This window comes from Balaenoptera acutorostrata, chromosome X (genome assembly GCF_949987535.1).
Source record: "Balaenoptera acutorostrata chromosome X, mBalAcu1.1, whole genome shotgun sequence".
Lineage (NCBI taxonomy): Eukaryota > Metazoa > Chordata > Mammalia > Artiodactyla > Balaenopteridae > Balaenoptera > Balaenoptera acutorostrata.
The window spans coordinates 73,652,335-73,677,511 of record NC_080085.1 but is presented as its reverse complement, the minus strand read 5'-3'; the positions used below and the strand labels follow the sequence as shown (position 1 = coordinate 73,677,511).

General features: G+C 35.0%; 1 protein-coding gene across 8 annotated transcripts; it reads right to left on the bottom strand.

Annotated features, from left to right (window-relative positions):
* On the bottom strand, window positions 1-24,954 carry ZNF711 (zinc finger protein 711). 8 transcript variants are annotated; one of them, XM_057539026.1, is made up of 11 exons: window positions 24,831-24,948; window positions 22,940-23,067; window positions 21,737-21,991; window positions 21,254-21,358; window positions 15,013-15,576; window positions 8,764-8,919; window positions 7,927-8,064; window positions 5,651-5,788; window positions 4,740-4,787; window positions 3,178-3,321; window positions 1-2,652 (listed from the first exon to the last, which is right to left on the bottom strand). In XM_057539026.1, the coding sequence occupies exons 4-11, from the start codon at window positions 21,330-21,332 to the stop codon at window positions 1,475-1,477; spliced, it is 2,445 nt and encodes an 814-aa protein (XP_057395009.1). In that variant the 5' UTR covers window positions 21,333-21,358; window positions 21,737-21,991; window positions 22,940-23,067; window positions 24,831-24,948; the 3' UTR covers window positions 1-1,474. The 8 variants fall into 8 exon arrangements, with proteins under 8 accessions (XP_057395009.1, XP_057395014.1, XP_057395015.1 ...); XM_057539031.1 differs by having other exon boundaries at window positions 8,041-8,064; XM_057539032.1 differs by lacking the exon at window positions 5,651-5,788.
* Between the last annotated feature and the right edge of the window lie 223 nt (window positions 24,955-25,177).

Sequence of the window (25,177 nt, the reverse complement as noted above, 5' to 3'; positions counted from 1 at the left end):
TTCAATGAGTAACATTTAGAAATAATCATCGCACGTAACAGTGACAATCTTATTTTACAGCGTGTACATCATTTACAATCACATGACACACAATTGTAGATTTCCAAATTTAATATTCTGAAGTTAAGAAAGATAAAAAATTTATTCTCAAGGAACTGATTCTTATCTGGTGCAAAAACAGAAAGGTGAACATTATTTAAAACACAAAGCCACAATATAGCATGAAGTAAAATTACATTTTAATTATGTTTAACAGCTGAGTGTAAACATGAAGCAACTAAAACTTAAAAGTACACATCATATGCATTACATTTATGAACAGGATTTTCATTAAGTTTCCCTAAACCTGCTTTTTATATTAAGCGCCATGTTGATTTGCAGCATGCTAACATAAAGCATTGTTAAAGGGATGCATATTTTAAATTTATACACTGTAAACTGAATATCCACCTCCAAGCTCTATTGGCAGCATAGTGTTTTGTTAAATACCGCATAAATACTGCCTCATATTGAAAATGCATGTTAATAATATGGTATATAGATTTTAAAAATCAAAATTTTCAATAATGGCGTAAAATTGCACCTTTAAACATTAGAGCAAGTAAGACTAGAACAATCATACTTGCTATGACTGTCCTAAAAAAACCTCTAAACATAATATTTAAGAAAACTGTGTTCTCTCAATTTAATCTTTAGATCATTAAGAAATATAGTGCTAACTTTGCAACATTACTGTTGCATCCACTTTAGAAAGCCACATTTGACTCAAATATACTTCTGTCATGTATGCCACACTGAACAACAATCAACTTGAACATCAGAAAAAGGGGAACTTTAATCTTTAGACTTCAGTACAGAATGCTATATTTTAAACATCCTATCCTGTGATAAAATCTTAGCAGCTCTGAAATTCTTTTAAATAGTATTGAATTAATCTAACCTGTTTTCCAGTGAAATTTCTTTTGATGAATACACAAAACTTGCCATTTCTGGAATTCAATTTCCAGGTACCATATAAAGGCTCAATGACTAAGTGACTAATGGATGACTGCATTTTATTTCCCCACTTCATTTCTAAAACTGCATAAAAGTGACACTTGCTTGCGATAGCAAAGCATTGCTAAACTCCTTAATTAGATATGATCTTTTCAGAAACATCTGTCTCTAGTATGATCAGCCAAATAAAGTGGTTTTCTTTGCTCTTCCCCTCTGTAGCTGAATTATGCTTATAATACTATTAAATAGACAATAAGGTTTTCTGCAACCATTCTATGGTGCTCCTTAAATTCTTTAACTAATTTCAAAGGGCTATGAGATCCCCTCTCAATTCAAATATCTTAAGATCTTTAATAAAAAGAATGTAAATTTATGATTTAATATCAAGCTTTGTAACCAGGTGAAACAGTTCATGAAATTATCTTCCCATGTAACATGTCATATTTTCTAAATAGCTTCTTTCTTTATATTGATCTTATTACATAAGAGCCTCCTTGTGGTGCCTCATAATATGCTGATTTTTTTCTGATGGTCTTCGGAATCCCTTCTTGCAGAATTCACACCTGTGTGGATAGTCTTTTGTATGTATTGATATCACATGTCGTTTAAAGCCAGATGCATCTGTAGTGCTGTATTCACAATACTCACATTGGTAAATCTTCCTTCCAGTGTGAGTCTTCATATGCTTTTTGAGCTCATTTTGTTGTCTGAACCCTCTTTTGCACCTTTTACACTTCAATGACTGATCCTTAGTATGAACTGAAAGGATATGACCACTAAGAATAAATGGATCTGATGTTTTAAAGTCACAGTGCCTACACTGATGAATCTTCCTACCCTTATGGATATCACTATGCTTTTTGAGCTCAGAAGGACGATGGAAACCTTTATCACAGACCTCACATTTGTGAGGAAAATCCTTAGTGTGGACAGATATGATGTGCCGCTTAAGGTCACTTGAGTTGGTGCTCTTATGGTCACAATGAGGACACTGGTGTGTCTTATGTCCTTGAAACAAATCCAGATGGTGTTGAAGTTCCCTCTCATCACCAAATGCTTGGGGACAATGCTCACATTTATATGGCAAATTGTTACCATGCTTAGACTTAATGTGAGTTTTCAAATTTGATTGATCTGCACACCTGAAGACACAATACTGACATTGATATGGCTTCTCACCAGTATGGGTTCTCATATGCTTCTTGAGTTCAGAAGGATGTCGAAAGCCCTTCCCACACTCAACACAAACATGAGGAAAATTCTTGCTGTGAACAGCCAGTAAATGTCGGTTTAACAGTCCTTGTTCTGCAGTTTCATAGTCGCAGTATTTGCACTTGTGCATCTTCGGCTCCTTGTCTCTTAATATAAGTTTATTTGAACTCAATGGACTAGCCTCTCTGTATCTTCGTGTGTATTCCGTAAATTCATGGGTTTTGTCAACTTTGTTTATAAGCTTATGGCTTTCTAAGTGGTTATGGAAACTCACTTTCTTGTTAGTTGTAAAGTCACAATCTGTACACTGATATTTTTTTCTCATCAAATGATCAGGATGATTCTTCATGTGTCTTTTCAAGAATCCCCTGGATTTAAACTTTTTTGTGCAAATATGGCAAGGGTATACTGTCAGGGGCTGTCCATCAGGGCCTATTATAACAGCTAGATTTAAAAAAACAACAAAAACAAAACAAAACAGGGAAGTTGTGAAATGTGGCCAGACTGTTTTAAACAGTTTTACCACAAAGGCGGCAAAATTAGCTGACATTCACAATGTGAGAACTATACTAGTAGAATAAAATCCCATAAGATAAAATGCACATTGAAAGCAATTTATAATAAAGTAGCTCACTAAAAAGTAATGAGCAGCACTCTACTATAGACTATTCACCTGCCAAAATGCTATATCACATGCACTTTGTAAACTAGAAATAGGCACCCTTTATTGTTAAACCAACCTGAAAATTCTCTTTAAAAACGTCATTTGGGTAAAAAGCAAACAAGCACAGTTTTATTAAGTACCAGTAGAACATTTTAAAAAACCCAACTATTTAGATCAAACACAAGTAGGTACATGGGAGTAGGACTAACTACACTACAAACAACTGGCATATTCTTGGGTTACAAAAAATACTACTGCATTTCAAATAATTATAATCTTCATCGAGTAATGTATTAATATTTTACCTGTTTGCCACTGCCTCGTTTCTCCCCTTCTCCTCTTCTTAGCTTTTTGTTTAAGTACTTTGTTTGTATTAATGCTATCACAAATTTGAAGGTATTGTGCTGCTGTACTACTTCTGTTTTCTAATGTTGAGTCCAAAGTATTTCCTGGAAAAAAAAATCGATACACCATTAAACTACATATATTTGTACTTTTTTGGTTTTGGTTAGATGAATTAGAGAAGACATGGCATTCAGTTGCCATTGCAGTACTAAATTTCACAAAGTACACCCATCTTCTCCTTCTCTCTCTTTTATACTCTTACACACACATGTGTATATGCAAATACTTTAAATACGATACCATGTGAAAGTAACTTCAAAATATCCCAATTTATTCATCCTAAAGGAACAAACTGATAAGGTGAATGAAACATAAGAAACTGAATTTTATGACCCTAAACAAAATCTTGATATCAGATCAATTTCTCATCGATGAAGGCTGATGAAATTAAAGAGATTTAGCAAAGAAATTTACACATGTCAGTTATCCAATACAATCATGGTAACTGTAATACATGACAAACAACAGATTTCTTGTATTTATGCTTTAGAATAGTTTACTTAATGTTAAAAGTATTAAGATTGATTTTTTAAGTGTTAAGATAAATGTGGCAGGCAATCTACTGCAATTTCAGTGGGATCAGTGTATATGGAATAAAGTACTTAATAAAATCTCAGTTCTCACAATCTCTTGTGTTATGCAATTCAGTTTAAAAGTGTAGCCCTAAGAAACTGTTTAGCTTAAATGCTATGATATATATGCCTCTCATTAATTCCCCTGAAATCTACAGTTAGAGAGTCAAATACCTCCTAAAGCTAGAAACAAAATAGACACTTTATCATAAGAAAAAGTCTCCTTGTGTAAGAAAATAAAAAGAACTATCAACCACGGAATAAATAACACTATATGAAGTGTATTAAAACTAAAAAAAAAATTTACACTGACACATGAACTTTATGTAACAGCTATATAAATCTACTGGTTGCCATAGAAATTAAAAAAATAGTTCCATCCCAAGGAAGACATTAACAAGTGGTTGATATCATTGACAACTTTTACTTCCATGTCAGAATAATTCCTATTTTATAATTTTTTCCATAGTAACTTTTTTATGGCCCATGTAGTAAGTGGCCTGATATTTGTATCTTGAGGTAAATCTATTTTTTTAATTTTTAATTTTTATTTTTTGGCCATGCCGCGTGGCATATGGGATCTTAGTTCCCCAACCAAGGATCAAACCCGTGCCCCCTGCAGTGGAAGGGCAGAGTCTTAACCACTGGACCACCAGGGAAATCCCGAGGTAAATCTAAAATGAACTGCATTCACAGAATAACACACGCTATGTCTCTATATAAATTAATCAATTTCCCAAAGAGGTAAACTCTTCTAACTAACTAGATATGACCAGGCAAGTAAGAGTCTAACAAATGGGTCTGTACACACAAACTAATAACTCTGTATCTACCAAGCAGTACACAAAACCAGCTACTTAACTTACATCTCACATATAATGCTCTCTCACCTGATGACTGACAATCTTCATACCTTCGAGAAACTCTTCTTTCATCTCCTTAAAAAAAAAAGACCAATTAAAAACTGAGTGTAATGATTACTAGTAGATCACATCTTAATCTACAAAATCTTACTTTGATCACCGTTCCTTGGATTAAACATTTTTTTGTTGTTGTTGAGTTCTTCCACTCCCATGGATTAGATAATATCACACACTGAAAATAAGGGCTGCTGTCAGCATCCTTCGAACTACTAACATCTAGGACAACCTTACTTTTCAAATAAAACCTGGGTAGATATTTCTGCAGAATGCCCTCAAAATTGAAGATGCTCAATAAATGACTGTTGAATGAATGAACCTTTGGAAAAACCAAGTTAAGATACATTAATGCATTTGAACAACAAAATTTTTCAAAGTAAAGAGTATACCTGGACCATCTTGTAAATTAAGTAAGAATGAGATAAAATAGAAAGGGAAAAAATAACTTGATAAATTTACCTTTCATTACGTACTTCCTAGAAGAGCACACCTGGATTTCTGTTCCTTTTCAAAACCCCAATATCTTATTATTTGTGGTGTTAAAACATAAAATAAGTTTTTCCAAAAGGGGAAGGATCAATTTTCAAAGGATATTCCTATTTTAGAAAAATAAAACTTTTTATGGCACTCACTTATACATGTAGGATTTAAAATAAATCCTTCTGAAAAACAAAGTGCATTAAGCAAGGTTCATTGTAAATAACACAAGATATGTGGTACAAAAATTATGTAAGTAACTAGAGATGAATCAGTCCACAGCAAAACATTTTATAGTATTAGCCAACTCATGGGGGGCATTAGCACAGCATATTTAATGACCTAAAGGCTGATCAAATAGATATGTTATGTACTTATCAGGTGAAAAAATGCCAGTGTCCTACCATATGTCGCAGCCCAGACAACAGGGACAATTGTTTTATTAACATCAGAGTCCTCAAGCTGAGTCTCAGGGAGAGAAGTTCCTTCCTCTTCCCCTACAATGACTTCCATGTAAACTTCATCTGCTATTTCAGCGCAACCTAAATTTTAGAAATAATTGCTTGTTTATAACCCCAAGTATTTAATAAATGGGTAAAAATTTCCAAACGATTATCTTTCAACTTTCAAGATTTCGATTTGGTTAATTTAAAAATTACATTAGGCACTTCGCAGGCTGGTGCCACTAGGAGACAGTAATTTATCAAAGTTCTTATCCTCCTCTTAAAACCTAGTCCTATGAAAATGACTTTTAGATTATATAAAACGTGCGCCTGAAATATATTGACTAATTTCACAGTCCACTGGGCATTAGGAATTTATAAGAAGAGTTGTATTCCATAATTCTGCCTGATAGTTCTTCAGAACTCAGAAGGCACTTCCCATAGAATCAGTACTAGAAAGTGGTCCATGCTATCCCACATGTAAATTAAATGCAGTACTGTACATGCAATGAAAAATTGTCAAAAATACTAGTAATTGAAAAAGAATTAAAAATGAAACTAAGTAAAACCATAATATACGGTTATAATATAAAATGCTGGCGGCTCAAGGCTATGTGGACACCCATTAACAGGCAGGATTTTCAGAGACCCTACTGAAGACGAAAGCATTAAGTGAGACATTTAAAAAAACATCAGATTAGTGTAAAAGAATTTAAACCTAGAAGGTCAGTAAGCATATTTTATGTGAAATAATCCATTTGGATTTAACGTAGAAAATTGGCTTGAATTTACGCTTTTCCTTTGATTCACATACTGGGATTTTCTACTAAATATTTTTTTCTTTTTTTGGCCGCGCCGTGAGGTGCGGCATGTGGAACTTCCTCAACCAGGGCTCGAACCCACGCCCCCTGCAGTGGACGCATGGAGTCTTAACCACTGGACCACTAGGGAAGTCTCTACTCACTACTGAAAAATGTGGAAAAAATGTGGGAAAAAAGTATCCCTCTTCTCCTAGGTTTCCCTTCTTTCAATTAACCAGAAGGAAACATTGGTCTAAGTTTTGCACATCCCTATGGAATTCTGGCATCAGCTAACCTAACCTTCAGTCTCCTGACCAATGAGTAAAAAAGAAAAGAAAGAATCTAGAGCCCAAATAGAAATTAATTCCTTTTTTCTCTAACCAAATCCTCTAGACTCATTTGTTTTGACATTTTCAGCTGTGGTATATTATTCATGTTTGTTTGGGATTGGAATTCAGCTCCCTATGACTTCTAGGGGAGGAAATCTGAGGAGTGGGGATCATAGTGCAGTATAGGTAAAGCTAACTATTGTCAAGGTAATGCACTGAAGTGGAGGCTCTTGCTCTTCTAGGGCAAAACAAAGTAGTTTTTGTCTCAGCATGGCAAGAAGACAGAAAAAGCCTTAGGGAAGGGCTGCATTCCTACACTGAGGTGAGGAGAAAGTAGGAAGAAAGAAAAACATCTTCATAAGGAAATGTGTACCATGGCAGGAAAGGAAATGTGAGGAGCTTTTTTCACCCTGTGGTACTCAGCCGCAAGAAACTTTAAACAGCAACTACTTGGAGACCATCAATGGCATAATAAGTAAAAATCCTGGTGGCTTGACATGGAAGAATACTTACTCAGCTAATCTCTCAGTGGCAGAAGGAAAACAACCAGCTAGCCCTTCTACTGCTAAATTCAGAGAGAGGTCAACAGTGCTCACTGCCATGTACAAAGATCACTGACAGCAGAGTTAGGCAGACATGAGTTCAAATCCTATCTTCCTCGTTTAATACTGGAATGACCTTGGGCAACTGCTTAACTTCCCTGAGCACTTTCTCCTTCCATAAAACAGGGATAATACCACCTACCTCAGAGATGAATTATGAGAATTAAATGAGATATTATATATGCAACATATTCAATAACATATACAAAGTAGATTCCCAGTAATTCCCTACATATTTGTGGGCTCTCCTAAAGTCAGGAACCATATTTTGCTGATCTCTGTATCCCTAGTATCTCAGACACAGTATTTTATGTTTGCTCATTTGAACAATACATGCATGCACGGATAGTCAAAAGGACCCTTTTCCTTTAAATTAATTATAGCGAAGGGTCAGACTTATTTTATTGAACTTTGTTCCTATGTAGTGCTTGAATATGAGATTGCTTTTTTTTTTTAAGAATGCATGATGACTACTGATAAGTCACTACAGTGCCTTTTTTTCTTACTGATATCATCTTCTTCTTGAGAAGAATCTTTAACTGCCATGTAAACCATCTTCTCCCGCTGCATTCGGCTCTGGTCAAGCACTCCACCTACAGAATGCCCATTGGTGTACTCACTCTCTGTGACAATTTCCGTTCCACCTTAAAAGTTAAAACATGTATCAAAATCAGTAAGTATCATGGAATAATTCCCTAAATTAATAAGAAGGATACATAAAAATATTTTCCTTTAGAAAAATATTCCCCCTCAAATATTCCAACATAAATTTCTAAGTGTCAAGAGAATTTTCTTATAAATTGCACTTTAAATTTTCAGTCATCACTAAGAAATAACAACAAATGTTAACACTTACATTACACTTGTATATGCCAAGCACTATTTAAGTCTTTTACATGTATTTACCCATTTAATCCTCACAATAGCATTATAAGGTAGTTACTACCATTATGGCCATTTTATGGATGAGGAAACTGAGGCAGAAGAATGTTAAGTAATTCACCAAAGGCCACTCAGCTAAATGGAAGAACTAGGATTAAAATCCAAAGCACCCTTCCTCTAGCCTGCCCTTAAGTACTCATAATTTCCTACTCTAAACCAAATCCCCTCCACTCATATGTTTTGAAATTTCACCTGGAATCTTCTACTCAAGTTTAAAAGTATCTAAGATGACTTGTTCTCTATCCTTGCTTTATATTTATATATAATTTTTAAATATTCTATCCCCAAAGAAACCTTTTATAAGAGTTGCACTTTGAAGACAATATTAGAACTTAGTCTCCAGAAAAGAGAAGTTCTAATTCCTAACCATTATAGCAATAAATTAAAATTATTATTTGTACCTATTTCAACGTCATCTTCAGCCTCAGCTTTAAATATATACACTTTTATTACTTCTGAACCAAATCCATCTTCTTTAACATCTTCTTGTGAACCATCACTGCTGATTTTTAATGGTGTGTTCCCCATATGCTCTAATTTTTCCCCAACATCATCCACTGTAAAATATAAACGGGAAACTGTTTCAGTCAAAAAGTACCATTGACATTTAGTGGGTGTTAAGTATTAGTGCAATGTGAAATAATGTGTTAACCACCTACCCACTATATTCAATTAATGACCTATTATGCAACCATTAAAAGTGGTATATTTCATGAAAAAAAGTATACAAGACAGATATACTACATGATCATAATTATATAAAAGACATAATCACAGATTTCAATTTATGTATATGAAATACTCTTAACCATACAGCTTTAATTAAAGTGGTTTGGGAAAAGATTAAATAATCTTCCATTACGTTCAACATTTTAAGCTAAATCCTAACACCAAAATTAATAACAAAAATTAGAACATAAAATATATAGTACTCATGAAATAAGCTGACATAAACAATTCCCAAATTAAATAGCAGTATACTATAACCAATTAACATATGAAATCTAGTATTTAAAAAAAGAGAAAACAGAAAACCTGAATTATTTTATAAAAAGGGCTTTTCACAATCCCACTACTGGGCATAAACTCAGAGAAAACCATAATTCAAAAAGACACATGCACCCCTATGTTCATTGCAGCACTATTTACAATAGCCAGGTCATGGAAGCAACCTAAATGCCCGTCGACAGACGAATGGATAAAGAAGATGTGGTATATACATACAATGGAATATTACTCAGCCATAAAAAGGAATGAAATTGGGTCATTTGTAGAGACGTGGATGGATCTAGAGACTGTCATACAGAGTGAAGTAAGTCAGAAAGAGAAAAACAAATATCGCATATTAACGCATATATGTGGAACCTAGAAAAATGGTACAGATGAGCCGGTTTGCAGGGCAGAAATAGAGACACAGATGTAGAGAAAAAACTTATGGACACCAAGGGGAGAAAGTGGGTGGGGGGTCGGGGGGGGATGAATTGGGAGATTGGGATTGACATATATACACTAATATGTATAAAATAGATAACTAACCAGAAGCTGCTGTATATAAAATAAATAAAATAAAATTCTAAATAAATAAAAGAAAAAAAAATAAAAAATAAAAAAATAAAAAGGGCTTTTCAGAAATCATAACAATAAAATCTTAGTAAATACTTTTAATTCCTGTTGAGTCAACGAAAGGCAACTTCAAATCAGAAATTTTGTATACTTCCAGGTTTACCATTATATGATTTGCTTCAAATCATATATAAAATAAAGCAACAATAATTACTTACATTTTAAGTATACTTAAAAATTTGATTCTTTAAGAATAGCATTTAGTTTCAAGTGAATACTGTGCATAAACTATGCAATGAATACATTATATTCATAAAGTTTGCTCTTTGGACATAAATATTAAACAATATACTCCCCCAAAGATTATATGCCTACCATTTTTTATTTCAATGCTTGTCCTGTCCCCATAAAAACTGAAATGTAACCTAAACTGAAAATCTGCTCCTCCCTACTATATGTATCATAGTATCATATATGAAACAAAATCATGAAGGCTTGACTATATCTAAACAATTCCAGAGCTACTGAAAACAGAATAAAGTGACATTAAAAAGCTTTTAACTCAGTACTCTTAAAATATGAATTTCAGTAAGATCTAAATGGGTCAAAGTCTAGATTTTCTCTACCGCAGTTTCAAATTTGATACATGCAAATTCAAAAATATTCCTTTGGCCTTTCAAAATGGTGAAAACACATTTCAGAAATTCTTCTTACAATGTAAAACTACTTTAACTTTGTGATTAAATATAAATGATTCCACACTATTTAAGAGTTCAAATAGTTTATTGTCTAAGAAAGAGAGTACCTAAATGATCAAAATAAACAGAAAAAAAAATTTCATTCCATCATAAACCCTAATTCTGTTAGTATTTTTTTGGCAAATATTTTTTTCACAATGGGACAGATTAAAATGAAAGAAAAAAAGATGAGGAAGAATCTGATATTACTGGTTTTTAACAGCCTCTCTTTTAAAATACATTGAATAAAACAATGAGATCATTAAAAAAATTAAGAGGCAAGTTAAGTCTTCAGAAAAAAAGTACTTTCTCATTCTTGGAAATAAAGACATGGGATATAAAACACTCAAAAAGTGTCCAAAATATGAATTTCTTAGGTTGCACTAACAGTAAATTAATGAAAAAAGTACTCTCATCTGATAAATACTACTTTATTACACTTCAATGGTTAAAAGTAATCACAGTTCCTCCTGGGATAAACTGAATTAAAACTGTAATTCACAAAATTAAAACTCATGAAATGAAATAGACATTTGTTTGGTCATTTCTCAAAAGTTTTGTACCATAATTTTTGCTTTAAGTGTTGAAATTACTGGTGCTATTCTGATTATATTTATACCTTTCCTCGAGGTCCACAGTTTAATGTATCCATTATTTTCTACTTAATTAGATTCCTCAGAATGAACAATTTTGAAATGTATTGAGTAATTAAACTTGTTCTGTATTTTAAGTTCACAGACGATGATAGTTATTAAATATGTTACTGTACAGTTTTAAGAGATAAACCATCAACTTCACCAAGATTTATTCTGTATCCTTTGTTATAGAAAGTACAAAGTTAACAAAGATTTAACAGGCAATCAACAGATTTTAGAAATAGATCCTGAAAGACTCTTCTTTACGCAGACAGTACTCAAAATACCCAAAATTCAAGCTTAACCTTTTTGTTATAAGGCTTACAACATTCAAGTCCCACGGTGTTGTTTCCCAACTCACATGACATCCCAGCCAGTAATAAGTGGGTAATATTATATACAACGCAGAATTCTACTGGTGCTAAATATAACATTAAAACAGTAAGTTGTGGGGGGTGGGATGAATTGGGAGATTGGGACTGACATATATACACTATGTATAAAATAGCTAGCTAATGAGAACCTTCTGTATAGCACAGGGAACTCTACTCAGTGCTCTGTGGTGACCTAAATGGGAAGAAAATCTAAAAAAGAGGGGATATAGGTATACGTATAACTGATTCACTCTACTGTACAGCAGAAACAAACACAACATTGTAAAGCAACTATACTCCAATAAAAATTAAAAAAAATAAAACAGTAAGGTGCATTATTTGCCAACCCTACAAAGTTTGCTATCGTTCAATATTCTTCTATAGCCCATTGGTACAATTTGATTAAAATTTCATTTTAGCAAAATGTACAGTATAATATTCCTTTTAAAAACTAAGTAGGCTTTTTACTATACCCCTTTCATGTTACATCTACCAAAATTATATGGTGAATATGACATCAGTATAGACTATAGCTGACCCTTGAACAATGCAGGGCTTAGGGGTGCTGACTCTCCACATAGTCGAAAATCCATGTATACCTTTACAGTTGCCCCTCCGTATCCATAGTTCCGCATCTGCGGACTCAATTAACCTCAGATTATGTAATACTGTAGTATATATTTATTGAAAAATATCTGCGTATTAGTGGACCCACACAGTTCAAACCTGTGTTGTTCAAGGGTCAACTGTATATTGATGTACCACAGGGATGCGGTGAGGCAATGTGTAATGGATCCGTATTATGCAATGATGAAACAAACAAAAATTAGTAATATTTAAATTACAAAGGTGTTCCACGCCCAGGTGTATATATCCAAGACATCTGAAAACCTATGTGCACAAAAACTTGTACATGAATGTTCAGAGCAGCATTATTCATAACAGCCAAAAAGTGGAAACAACCTAAATGTCCATCGACTGATGAACTGATAAATAAACTGTATATCCATATAATGAAATATTACTCATTAATAAAAAGGAATGAAGGACTGATGCATGCTACAACATGGATGATCCTTGAAAGCATTATACTAAGAGAAAGAAGCCAGACACAAAAGGCCATATATTATATGATTCCATTTACATGAATTGTTGAGAACCGGCAAATCTATAGAGAAAGAATTTGGATTAGTGGTTGCCTGAGGGGTGAGTGGAGTGGCAGGGGTGATTGCTCAAGGGTATGGGGGTTTCTTTTCGGGGGAAGAAAAAATTCTAGAATTGATTATGGTGATGGTGATACAATTCTGTGAATATATGAAAAACCACTGAATTGCACACCTTTAAGGAGTGAATTGTATGGCATGTGAATTATATCTCAATAAAGCTATTATACTAAAAAAAATACAAAGGTGTTAACTTTTCTCTTTTACCCCTGAAATTGGTGAGGTTTCATGACCTCTCCCATAATGACCCTACCAATATATTTTGCTTTATACAAAATTATTTTCCTGAAAGAAATAAAATCTGATTTTATAGGTAAAAAAAATAATTTGAATGCATTATATTGGTTCATTATTTAAAGGAACCCCCTTTCTCCAGTGAAGCTTTTCATAAAGAAAATCATCACCCATAAATGTTTTGAGGGTGTTAGGTATTTTTAAAGAAAAGCACACCTGGGATAACTTTAGACAGATACAGTTATCCTATATTAATTTCCAAGTTACTTGGCACAAGTGGAAGAGCCTAACCAACTGCTAAGATAAAGAAATTGTGACATTTGGTCTGAAAGTGGAAAAAACTCAGATGCACCTCAGAGACTGAGAGAAGACAAACTCCCTACCACAAAAACTCAGCTGCTGATAAGATTTCCTTACAGGAATAGTTAGGGATTTAGGAATAAGATAACAGTCTGTTTTAAGTCCTCAATTTTACCCCTTGAGTAATTTGAAGATATCTTGGGAAAAAAAGAGGACTTTTAAAATTACCATTGAGACATTTCAAGGCAATTTATTCTCTAACTCCTGAAAGATTCAATGGTCAACAGAAACCAAGAGGTAAAAAAAATGAATTAAAGATTAAGCGATGAAGAAAAAAAAGGGAAAACTAAATAAAATAAAATAATGAAAATGGTTAAAAAGAGTAACTAGTCCCGGGGCTTCCCTGGTGGCGCAGTGGTTGAGAATCCGCCTGCCAATGCAGGGGACACGGGCTGGAGCCCTGGTCTGGGAAGATCCCACATGCCACAAAGCAACTAGGCCCGTGAGCCACAATTACTGAGCCTGCGCGTCTGGAGCCTGTGCTCCGCAACAAGAGAGGCCGCGACAGTGAGATGCCCGCGCACCGCGATGAAGACTGGCCCCCACTTGCCGCAAATGGAGAAAGCCCTCGCACAGAAACGAAGACCCAACACAGCCATAAATATAAAAATTAAAAAAATAAAAAAAAAAGAGTAACTAGTCCCAATTTGAATATTCTAACCATTATAAAAAGTTAGGGATCTGGGTGGCGAGAGAATGAATGATATAAAAAATATTTAATTTTTGTATATTCTATTTTCTAAAATAAAAAAATTATTTAAGTTTTAAAGGGATTTTTTTAATAAAGGAATGCCTTCAAATTTTATAAAGAATAGACCCACTTCTTCCTCAAGCTCCATCAATAACTTATCATGAGATTTTTTATTATTGTTGCTGTTCAGGCAAACTTACCACTTAAAATGAGAATAAGATATTTCTATCTTCCTCATTCAGATAGAATGTCTTAAGGACATCGTAAAGCAGTCTGAAATAAATATGTTTAAAGTATTTTTGCATAGACTATACAGACACATATATAGACAACAGAAAACAAACACAGGCAGAACTGTAGAACACAATCTGAGTTGATTATTTACTTTTCAAGTATTTAATTCAAAAAACTAATCATATTTCTTAACATGCTATGCTTAAACTCCTAAGCAAAACTGAACTGACAACTCCAGTACCTGTCATATTAAAAAGAAAGCAGTGGTTGCATGAAATAAACTTCCCATTTTGAAATATATATATTTATCATTAAAATATTGTCACTTAATGTTCTTCTTTGAACCTTCCAAATCTGTATTTTTGTTCTAAGATATTAATAAATTGCATTATTTTACTCCATTGTGGGTATAAATTTTCATAAATTAAAAACATGAACAAATTCAAAAAAGCATCTCAACACAGCTTTGAAAAAAAATTATTTTTCAAAAAGATCACCCCCATGACTTTTATTGAATAGATCCCCATCCCAGAAAACCTGTCCATGTTATACATAAATCAGTTTCTACCAAGTAATTATGGACTTTAAGTTTCACTTACAAGATATCATTAAGTAGTCTTCAGAAGTGCTCTTGACATCATCATCATCATCATCATCATCATCATCATCATCATCTTCAGTTTTAATAGTAACTGTAGAACCAGGAACACCGCCAGGTGCTTGAATCACAGTTTCTGTATCTGAATTAGTTACAAGAACCTCCTCTGATACCATTGTGGGAGAGTCAACTCCTGAAACACAATCTTGGACCACATGTTCTAAGTGTCCATCAGGACCAGTAACAAGGTCAGCCACAAAAACCTGCTCAGGTACTCTAACAGTTTCCGTAATTAGCTCAGACGTCAAGATGTGATCACCATCATCTTCCTCTAAATCTTCTTCAATAGCAACATCAGCCTCAAGTACGGCTTCAGGAACAATTACACCTTCTGTTACTACATCAGTCTCGGTGATGATATCAGGCCCATGGACAACTTCAGCTGCGAGGCCATGATCAAGAGTTATCCCATCATCTGTGACAACATCAGAAACTAATACAGCCTCAGGAACTGAAACAACAATATGGTCTCCATCGATATGCGCAGTACCAGCCATTCCAGCCACTACAATACAAACAATTATCCAAAAAAAGTAAAGTTATTTTATTAATTAAAAGTACTGTATGTATATATCAGATGACATAAAATAGATTTTAAATATGAAACAGTCCTGGGCAAACTATAATTTTAAAGAACCACTGACAATTTAACTGTAATAAAAATCATCACCAACCAGGAATCGGGGTGGAGATGGGTGAAAACGATGTTAGTAAAATCTAAATTAAGAACTTAAAAAGAATGTACTTTATTTTCAAGTAAAAAAAAAAAAAGCTACAATGAGATATCACTACACACCAATTAGAGTAACTAAAATAAAAAATAACACCACAGGTTGGTGAGGATGCAGAGAAACTGGATCTCTCATACGTGATGGCAGCAGCCACTCTGGAAAATAATTTGCCCAGTTTCTTATAAAAAACATGCGCTTACCAATACAACCTAACAATTGTACTCCGTGGCATTTCTCCCATAGATATTAAAATATGTTTACACAAACAGCTGTACATAAATATCCATAACAGTGCATAGTAGCTATTATTCCTAGTAGCAAAAAACAAAAACAAAAACACAACAACTCAAATGTCCTTTAGCAGGTAAATGGTTGATTAAGCCAACTCTGGCACATCCTTACTATGGAATACTACTCAGCAATAAAAAAAGGGACAAACTACTGATACATTCAACAACCTGAATCAACTGCTAGAAAATTATGCTGTGTGAAAAAAGTCAATTACCAAAGGTTACTGTACTGTATAATGTATAAATGGAATCATTTATATAACATTCTCAAAATTCTAAAACTATAGATATGGAGAACAGATTAGCAGTTGCCAAGGGTGGGGGTGTGTGTGACTATTTTGGCATAGCATATATATGGTGACGGAACCATTCTGTATCTTCATTGTGGTGGTGTCTACACAAATCTATATATGAAATAAAACTGCATAGAACTATATACACTCTCACACACACAAATGGTGAAAACTGAATGAGATCTGTAGTCCCATTAACAGTAATGTACCAATGTTAATTTCCTGCTTTTGATACTGTACTACAGTTATTATAAAGATGTCACCATTGGAGGAAGATGAGTAAAGGGTATACAGGACCCTATATACTATTTTTTCTACTTCCTGTGAGTCTAGCATTTCAAAAAATTAAAATTAAAATAAAAAGGACACACAAACATAAAAGGTTGCTAATACGTTAAATTGAGTTAATAAAATATGACAAGCTTAATACATTAGAAAATATGTATTATAAACATAAAAGTCCCTGAACTTCTTTATTTTACAAGAATTACTATATTCAAAAATGGAAAGCATCCTTTAACATCTGATTTGAGGAGAAAAAAAACAACTCATTTTAGACAAAGATTTGGTTTATTTAAAAAACATACATACAAACTCTAAATTATATTAAATTCTAAATTAGTAAATCTTCAGGAATAAAGTTTTAAATAACGTTTTTCTTGAGTAGCACGGTAAAAACCAACTCCTACCCCCCTTGTAAATACTGTAAGAGTGTAAAATTCCTTCATGAGTAATTCTGTTACATTCTCTATGAGGTGGTATAGTAAACAAATTAACAGAGTTTGTGGACCAGGTTACAACAAAATTACCTACATGAAATAATCCAGTACAAAGCCTTTTCTACATAATGATCACTTTCTATACAGTAATACCTGAAAGAGTACCATTTGTTATACACTGTTCACTGTTATTAACCAATTCATTATGGAAGTTTGTTAGCAAGTTAGGATGGAGACCAGTAAACACTACTATTACCCTAACACATCAAAAAATAAGGTGAGAAGGGAAAAGCTGCCTTTCAGGATTATCTTCCTTTCAACCCTTCTGTAGCCTTCTCACTATTCTCAAACTCTCACCTAAACCACCATATTACCCAAAAGGACACAGCCTCAACCTTGAAAATCTGGTAGACAAAGGGAGTATGTATAGAACAAGTGCTTTCTATTCACTTGTTACTCCACTGGCCATTTTTGGAGACAGGGAGAAGGTGAGGTTCAAATTTAGTATTCAACCAGACTGGAAATGTGGTTTTTAGCAGGGAAAAATTAAATGTTAACCCTATAAAATTCACAGTATTGCAATTCTATGTATATGAACAATGAAATTAGTATTTTATAAAATCTTTTCATAAGTTAGACTTAAAATATGGGAAATCCCATTTATTTTAGAACATTGCTGGAGAGTAGTTTGGTTCCTGAGAGTAGACACTAGGGAAGGATGGAAGGATAGAATAATGCTAGTGCTGGCTTGGGTTCCGATTAACCTGTTTGGGAGGATTCTAAGAAGAAGGAATAAGTGTTTTTCAGTTTATCTAGTCTTTACTCTAGCAGGAACTTACAGGTCAAAATAAATCAGATCTAAACCAAAAAAATCCAAACATCCTTGTTTGCCCTGAACAAAATAATTTAAGGATCTTAGACCAAGAATTGATGGGTTCCTCACAGGGTATTGGCAGATTACTCAGACCAAGATCCAAGATGTCTTTTATTAAATTTTGCTCTTTCCTCTTATCAACTCATCTGTTAGATTTCACTGACTTTCTAAACAAAGTCACTTATTTTAGCTATACTCTAGCTATATTTATTGAGTACTATGCACCAAGCAACCTAATACTTTTACATATATTATCTCATTTAAGCCTCAGAACTGTGTAATAAGGTGAGTGTTATTATCCCCATTTTAAATATGAACAAACTATGGTTTAGAGAGGTTAAATGCCCTTGCTCAGATGGGAATAAAGATGCAGACCTACTAGAGAATGGACTTGAGGACACGGGGAGGGGGAAGGGTAAGCTGGGACAAAGTGAGAGAGTGGCATGGACATATATACACTACCAAATGTAAAATACATAGCTAGTGGGAAGCAGCTGCATAGCACAGACAGGGAGATCAGCTCGGTGCTTTGTGACCACCTAGAGGGGTGGGATAGGGAGGGTGGGAGGGAGGGAGACGAAAGAGGGAAGAAATATGGAGATATATGTATATGTATAACTGATTCACCTTGTTATAAAGCAGAAACTAACACACCACTGTAAAGCAATTATACTCCAATAAAGATGTTAAAATAAATAAATAAATAAATAAATAAATAACCTTGCCCAAGGTTCAACCTGGGAACTGAACTCAATTGTTTTACTCCAGACTGGCTTTTTTTTTAACTTGCCTAAATGAGGAGAACAGAATTTACTTATTCTAGAGAGTATTTTTTAAGGAATTTATAGGGCTAATCAAGTGAGTGACTAGTAAAGGAAGAGTTTGAAAGAGAAAGAATAAGAAGACCTACCATAGAGTCACTCGTTTAAAATTTAAGGCATTTAGTAAGCAGCATTAAAGGGCATTAAAATTTATCTCACTAGGTAGCAAATTATAAATGATATGAAGATCTTGTAAAAAGTGTGAAATCAATTAGATAACCAGATAACAGTAAGAAACAAGTCATTATTTCAAGCATTCCCCTTTTTACTAAAGTTATTTAATTTAAATGTGAATACCTGGAATTTCACCAGAAAGACAGCATAAAATTTGGTATTTGTTGGGTCCGTCTTGGGCCACCATCTAAGGTTTTTTGCTACTTAAGTCCCAAAGCAATATGGACTTTTTTCAGCAATAAAATCTTAAACAACAATTAAATTCAATGGCACAGATTCCAAGGGCAACTATTATACTGAGACACGCACAAGTTATTACATAAAGCATACTACTGTAAAATTTAAACTCTGAAGTATCCTTCAAAAGAAACTGGTCCAATAAACTTCTGAATTAAATTAATAGTTCAGATTCTTAATATAGTAGCCATTTCATACCAACCAAAAACCTTACAGAATTTAGAGATCCTGTACCACACAGTGTGTTTGCTTGGCTAGCTCTACCTATGTATGCTAAACTCTTATGTTTCACAAGTATAATTAATTTATGGCATTGCAGATATCTAAGTTTTGATGTTAGCAAAAATTTAAAGAGAATGTTTCTAATTTCTAATCAATTTTTGAATTTGGAAAGCTTAGTATTAGATATAATAAGGGATTAATTAAACCTCAAGACATTGAGGAGGAACAGTGGAAAGAAAGGTAAGAGGAACACCAAGCAAATATTCACCAGCACCAATCAGACATTTTTTTCACTCTTTGAAATGAATCAAGTTTTACTTGCTAATGGGCAACTTCTTCAGGAGTGAGGGGGGTTCTGGCACTTTACCAGATGCTACAGGGTAGGTAATATTTTGTATTAAATGGAGAAAATACTGCCTTTCTTCCATTTAAAAATATCTTATTTTTAAAAGGTAAAAAATTAAAGTTGAAATTTCAACCAAAACTTAATTTATCACACTGAGTTTCAAGTGTTCCAGAATTTGAAAAACTATCTCTAGCAAAGAATTCACAAAATTCTTTGTGAAATCTCTTATGCTTCAGCCTTTTGTCCTTCTTCTAGAGTTTATTCTTATTTTTTTTCATATAAAATCACTTCTAAGTCATCCATAATCAACACAACTCACTTCTAACTCTTTCAGCAGAATAAATCCATAATTCCTTTCTATTTCATCAACTACACAGTCATCTCGATTCCCACCATATTAAATCTTAATCTATGCATTGCACCTTTACCATCAGACAGAAATGTCAAGGAATCAGAGAACTGGGGAGGACAATAAATGTTTTCTAGTCCAAACCCTTCATAAAAGTAAAATATGTAATTTGCCCATTTACACAGATAATTTAATAGGACTGCCAAGACTAGAATCTAGTTCTTCTGGCTCTCATTACTGTGGGCTTTACAACAGGAGACAACATAACATATTCAACCATATTATCTGAAAACAGTAGGAGCATTTTCTTAATTGAGTAAAGTATCACTTGTTGTAATCCCCCATTCCTAATTTCATCTTTAACAATTCTACAGTATCTCATGTTTCTGTTTACTTTTTGTCCCAATTTGCCATTTGTCTTTTCTACTCTCACTCTGATCTTTTCTTTAATTCTTACCACCCTATCCTTGCCTCTTACACTTCAGATACCTCTCTCTTCTATCATTCAGACTGAACCTGTCCAAATTCAGTTTCTTTGTTGACTGTCAAGGGAGTCTTATCATCTTCATCAAAATGACTACTGTTAAGAGGCTACTGAAAAACTTGGCCACAAAAGTGGGGAATTTTTTTTTTCAAAAAAAAAGAAAAAGGTAATGCTATTAGTAACAACTTTCTGAGGATATGGCATCAGAATATAATTAATCACCTAGTGCAAGATATTCCTCTATCACTATATAAGCATCTAACTTCTTTGAAATGACTGAAGTACTTCCTTTTCCAGCTTTATTAACAATGCAACTTAAAATGTATTTTATATTTTAATATTTCCTACACATGAGAACTGATGCAGGTATTTATGCAAATTGAGTTTTTCATTTCCAATGACATATTACCACTATATTCCAAGTTTCCTTACCTCAACCTTCCCACAAAATTATAAGAATGATTTTATCTAGACTACTGACACATAGCTTTACTTTAAGAAAATAAGCCCTACAAATGTATTTTCCTGGCAAAAGAACAATTTTTCATTGTAATTTCTTCCCTTCTCCAATACAGTTTTGATATTTAGTATGTTCTGACTTTTAAAAAAGAAAGAAAAAATATAACAAAGAAAATGCTTTACCAAAATCCTGCATAATCATGGTATGTGCCATTCTAGAGTCTGATGTGTGCAATCCAAGACTTCCACCACCTGAATCCATACTTAGCAAAGTTCATTCACAAATCTCTGTAAAAGAAATGGTTTTAAAAATAGTTTAAATACATTTAGGCCAAAGTCAGTTGCTTTGAGAAAATAATGCAATTGAAAATGTGCCTCTCAACCAGGTGTGCAAATCTCATTACAAAGGAAAACAAAACAAACAAACAAAAACCTTGATTAGATGCTTTATGTGACAACCATAAATAAAAGAAGGGTCAAATGGAAGTAAACCAAAGATAATGGAGAATAAGCACAGTAAGGGTGATGAGCCATAGGGAAGTGATAGAAGCAAGCAAAAGAACAAAACTGTAGCACTGAGGTTCCACTTAAAATACAGGTTATTAAATAAGAAGAAAAAAGAGAACAAGATGACAACAGACAATAGTTGGGATATTTATACATTACTAGAGGACTCAGGTGTCTAGTATTAGTGAATTTCATCCAGTGGCTCTCATCCATTTCTTCCAGACCCAGCTCAGCTCTGCAGCGTAGTTCTGCAGATAAACGTGTGTTTCACCTCTGGCTCCCGGGGTTCTACTTATAATGTAAAATGTTCTATCCCAGTTTCCCTGGAGTTCTTTGAGCCAGTAAGGACGTCTGGCCTTATTCTACTACATTCTCTTGTCTCAGTTTTGAGGACTCATGAAACATGACTGCTTCCTAAATATAGTGGAGATAAGATCAATCACATACAAACATTTAGTAAATTGGTTCTTTCAGAATATCTTTTACTTGTAATTGTATGACTAATTTTTTCCATTAATGATTAATAAAGTCACACTAGCCTCATGCTAGTTTTGAAAGCAAGGGCTCAACCTATTTCATTTCAAATGACTTATCCTATATTTAAGATCACCAGATCGTATGGAACCTAAAGTCAGGTTCTGTAACTCAACGTATTCCTTACAATTACATGTATACTTCGCTTTCAAACATAAGATTCTAAGTAAATCAACCAAAAAGTCTGTCAATTTTATAAAACATTTCCTCATTTTTAGTTAGGGATGTTTAATAAATTGGGCTATATCACACAAAAGATGAGGTTGCATCATTAAGTTTTAGAAACTTTTAGGAAGCTGCCACGTAAGACAACTTAATCTATCCTTAAGTACCAGAGATCACTAAGATTTTTTCCCTTGTCTTAAAATTTGATAGGTGTAAAAGAGGCAGGAAAGTTTCACAGAGTAATCTTTATTAACATTTGAGTCATGTATATCAAAATCCTACAGCAGTAGGTTACTTTTCTGTATATTAAAATGATTCAAACAAAATTACTTCATGTGTGAGCAAAATTACAAATTTTTAGAAACTCTTAGCTATATTTCGCTATCTTTTTTCAAATACCACATTATTTTCTGCCTTCAAAATGAAGTCAAGAGGGGCCAAGATAGTTCACAATAAACTACCCGGGGCTTGAGAGAGATAAATTAAAATGCCATAAGGACTTATTCTTAACATTTAAAACAGTGTACTATTTCAAATTTAATTAGAGTAATTGCTTTCTTTATCACATGACTAATAGAACAATTACAGATGTCTTTAAAATGTTTTAAACACTTAATTTTGTTTAATTATTAAAGATAAAACATTAAGTAACTTGTTAATCACCTTAATATGAGTATCCTGAAGAAACTGTTGATTTTCTTACATATTGTAAAATAAAATCTGCAGCACTTTCTTTTTGTTATTTTTCCTTCTGAACTACGTTACTTTCTTTGGAAAAACGTTCTTTTTACCTATTGTAAAAATACATTCACAATTAGATATTTTAAAACATTTTAAACCAAATCTCTTACACAACTTAAGAATTTTTCTTTACACTTTAATGTGCAGGGTGAGATTGGAAGGGTTCATATGCTCAAAACTGCTAATCTAAAAAGCAACAGAAGGGATTGCAACAGAAACAACTACCTAAAACGACATAAGCAACGTTATTTCACTTAGAATTCGACTACCTGATTAAACCAACATCTTCCCTAAAGCATATTTTAATAATCACTAGCAATACCTTATTTTGGAAAGTGAAAGAGAACCAACCAAGGGCAAGCATTACCCTTGCCAAATTCATAGAGAAAAATCTGCACTAGTGCTCAATGAAGTGTAAAAATTTTAACACACAGTGCAACTATTACGGGAAGTATCACACTGTAAGAATACCAAATAAATAAATTGGAGCACCTTCTTCCCATATAGGAAGTTTCAATAAGATCAATAATGAATGAGGTATGAGAACAGCAGTGTGTTAAGGATTCAACAGCCAATAGATAGCTAGGCTTCTCAGTCTTCTCAAGAGTGTATCTCACATCCTTATTGAATGGAGGTAACCACCAAGTACTCTTCAAGTAAACATCTTTCCATAAATATGTGGGGAGCAGAAATCAGAAAACAAAAATCAAAACAAGACAACCCCCCCCCCACACACACACATTTTACTCTCATTCGTCTCCTCGTCTCCTCTAAACATAGTTCACTCAGGACCTAGCTTCTCAATAATGTAAATAGGGTGAAGGACAGGAGAGAAATCCTAAGGCGGCAGAGCAAGAGAATGTGAAAGTAGTATTAGCAGAGATAGGAGACAAAGGAGCCCTGGCAAGTAGCAGTATTGCAGCTTTGGACGCAACCCTCTTCCCGCAGAAGTCTCCCTTTCCCATGATCATGCCAAGTTTCAATCATTTTGAGCAGAACGCACACATGTGCCCTCCCATATATTACCCATCTGCCTGGATCTTCAACCAAACAAGAGAACCTTCGCAGTGGAAAGTCAAGAGACCGAAGAGACAAGAATACCCTTTCCCCTCCTCCTGCACTTGGTGCAGCGGTCGCCACCGCTGCTACCCACGCCGTGCTGCCCAACCCCTCATCCTCCTCCTGCTACCTCTGCCCCGCTACACGGGAGACGGTGGCTGGGAACCAAAATGGTGGTGTTTTAACGGAGGCGACAGTTGCCGCACACGGCCCCCCACCCCCACCCCAGGCTCTGACGGCTCCCTAGCCCCTAAAATGCCCGATTCAGTGCCACCTTCTCGCAAACGCCGCCATCCCTCGCGCGTTCCAAGGTTACCATCCGCGGCAGGCGGGGGGCGGGGGCGAGGTAGGGGCAGTGCAACCGAGAGGAATATTGCGGGGGGGGGTCGCCGAGAGAAAATGCCAGGGGGCCGCCGCATTCTTCACTTCACTGTTTTGTTTTCCGCCATTTTCCCGTCACCCTAAACCACCGACGGCCTCCACGACGGCTCTCGCCCCCGGGGGCTCTGGCCTTGGGGAAGAACGGATCGGCTGAGGGGGAAGTAATTCTCTCAATTCCTCCAGCCGCCCGCTGCTGCTGAGGAGAAACACTGTCTGCCCGAGGGGGAGGGAACGCTTAGGGACTAGACGCCACTTCCATTGTTCCCGTCTTCCTACACTACACGCTGGGTGGGAGCCTCTCCTCAACTCACGCTAACGACACTGAGCGCAGCGGATCCGAGTCCCTCTACTTTCTCCTCAGGAGTCTCCTTACCTGCAGCCGCCACCGCCAGTTGGCTTCTGACCGCGCTCCGGATTTCTGCGGGGGGCGGCAGCTGTGGATCCGTAAGCTCCTCACATTCGGGTTTCCGAGGTTCCGCAGCTCGAGCCAATCACAAGCTACTCTGCGTCTGGGAGGCGCGCCGCCTAGTCCTCCTTTATATCGCGGCTGACTTGCTGAGGTTGCATTACGTCACGCTCCCCTTGCTGCAGGGTAGGGGGCCGAGGGGGGAGCGCGCACGCGCGCGCGGTCGATCCAGAAGCCCGCGCTGGGTTTCTGCCCGGAGACCCCGCGGACTTGCAAGCCGGGGCTGCGCCACCGGCCGAGACCCAGTGCGCAAG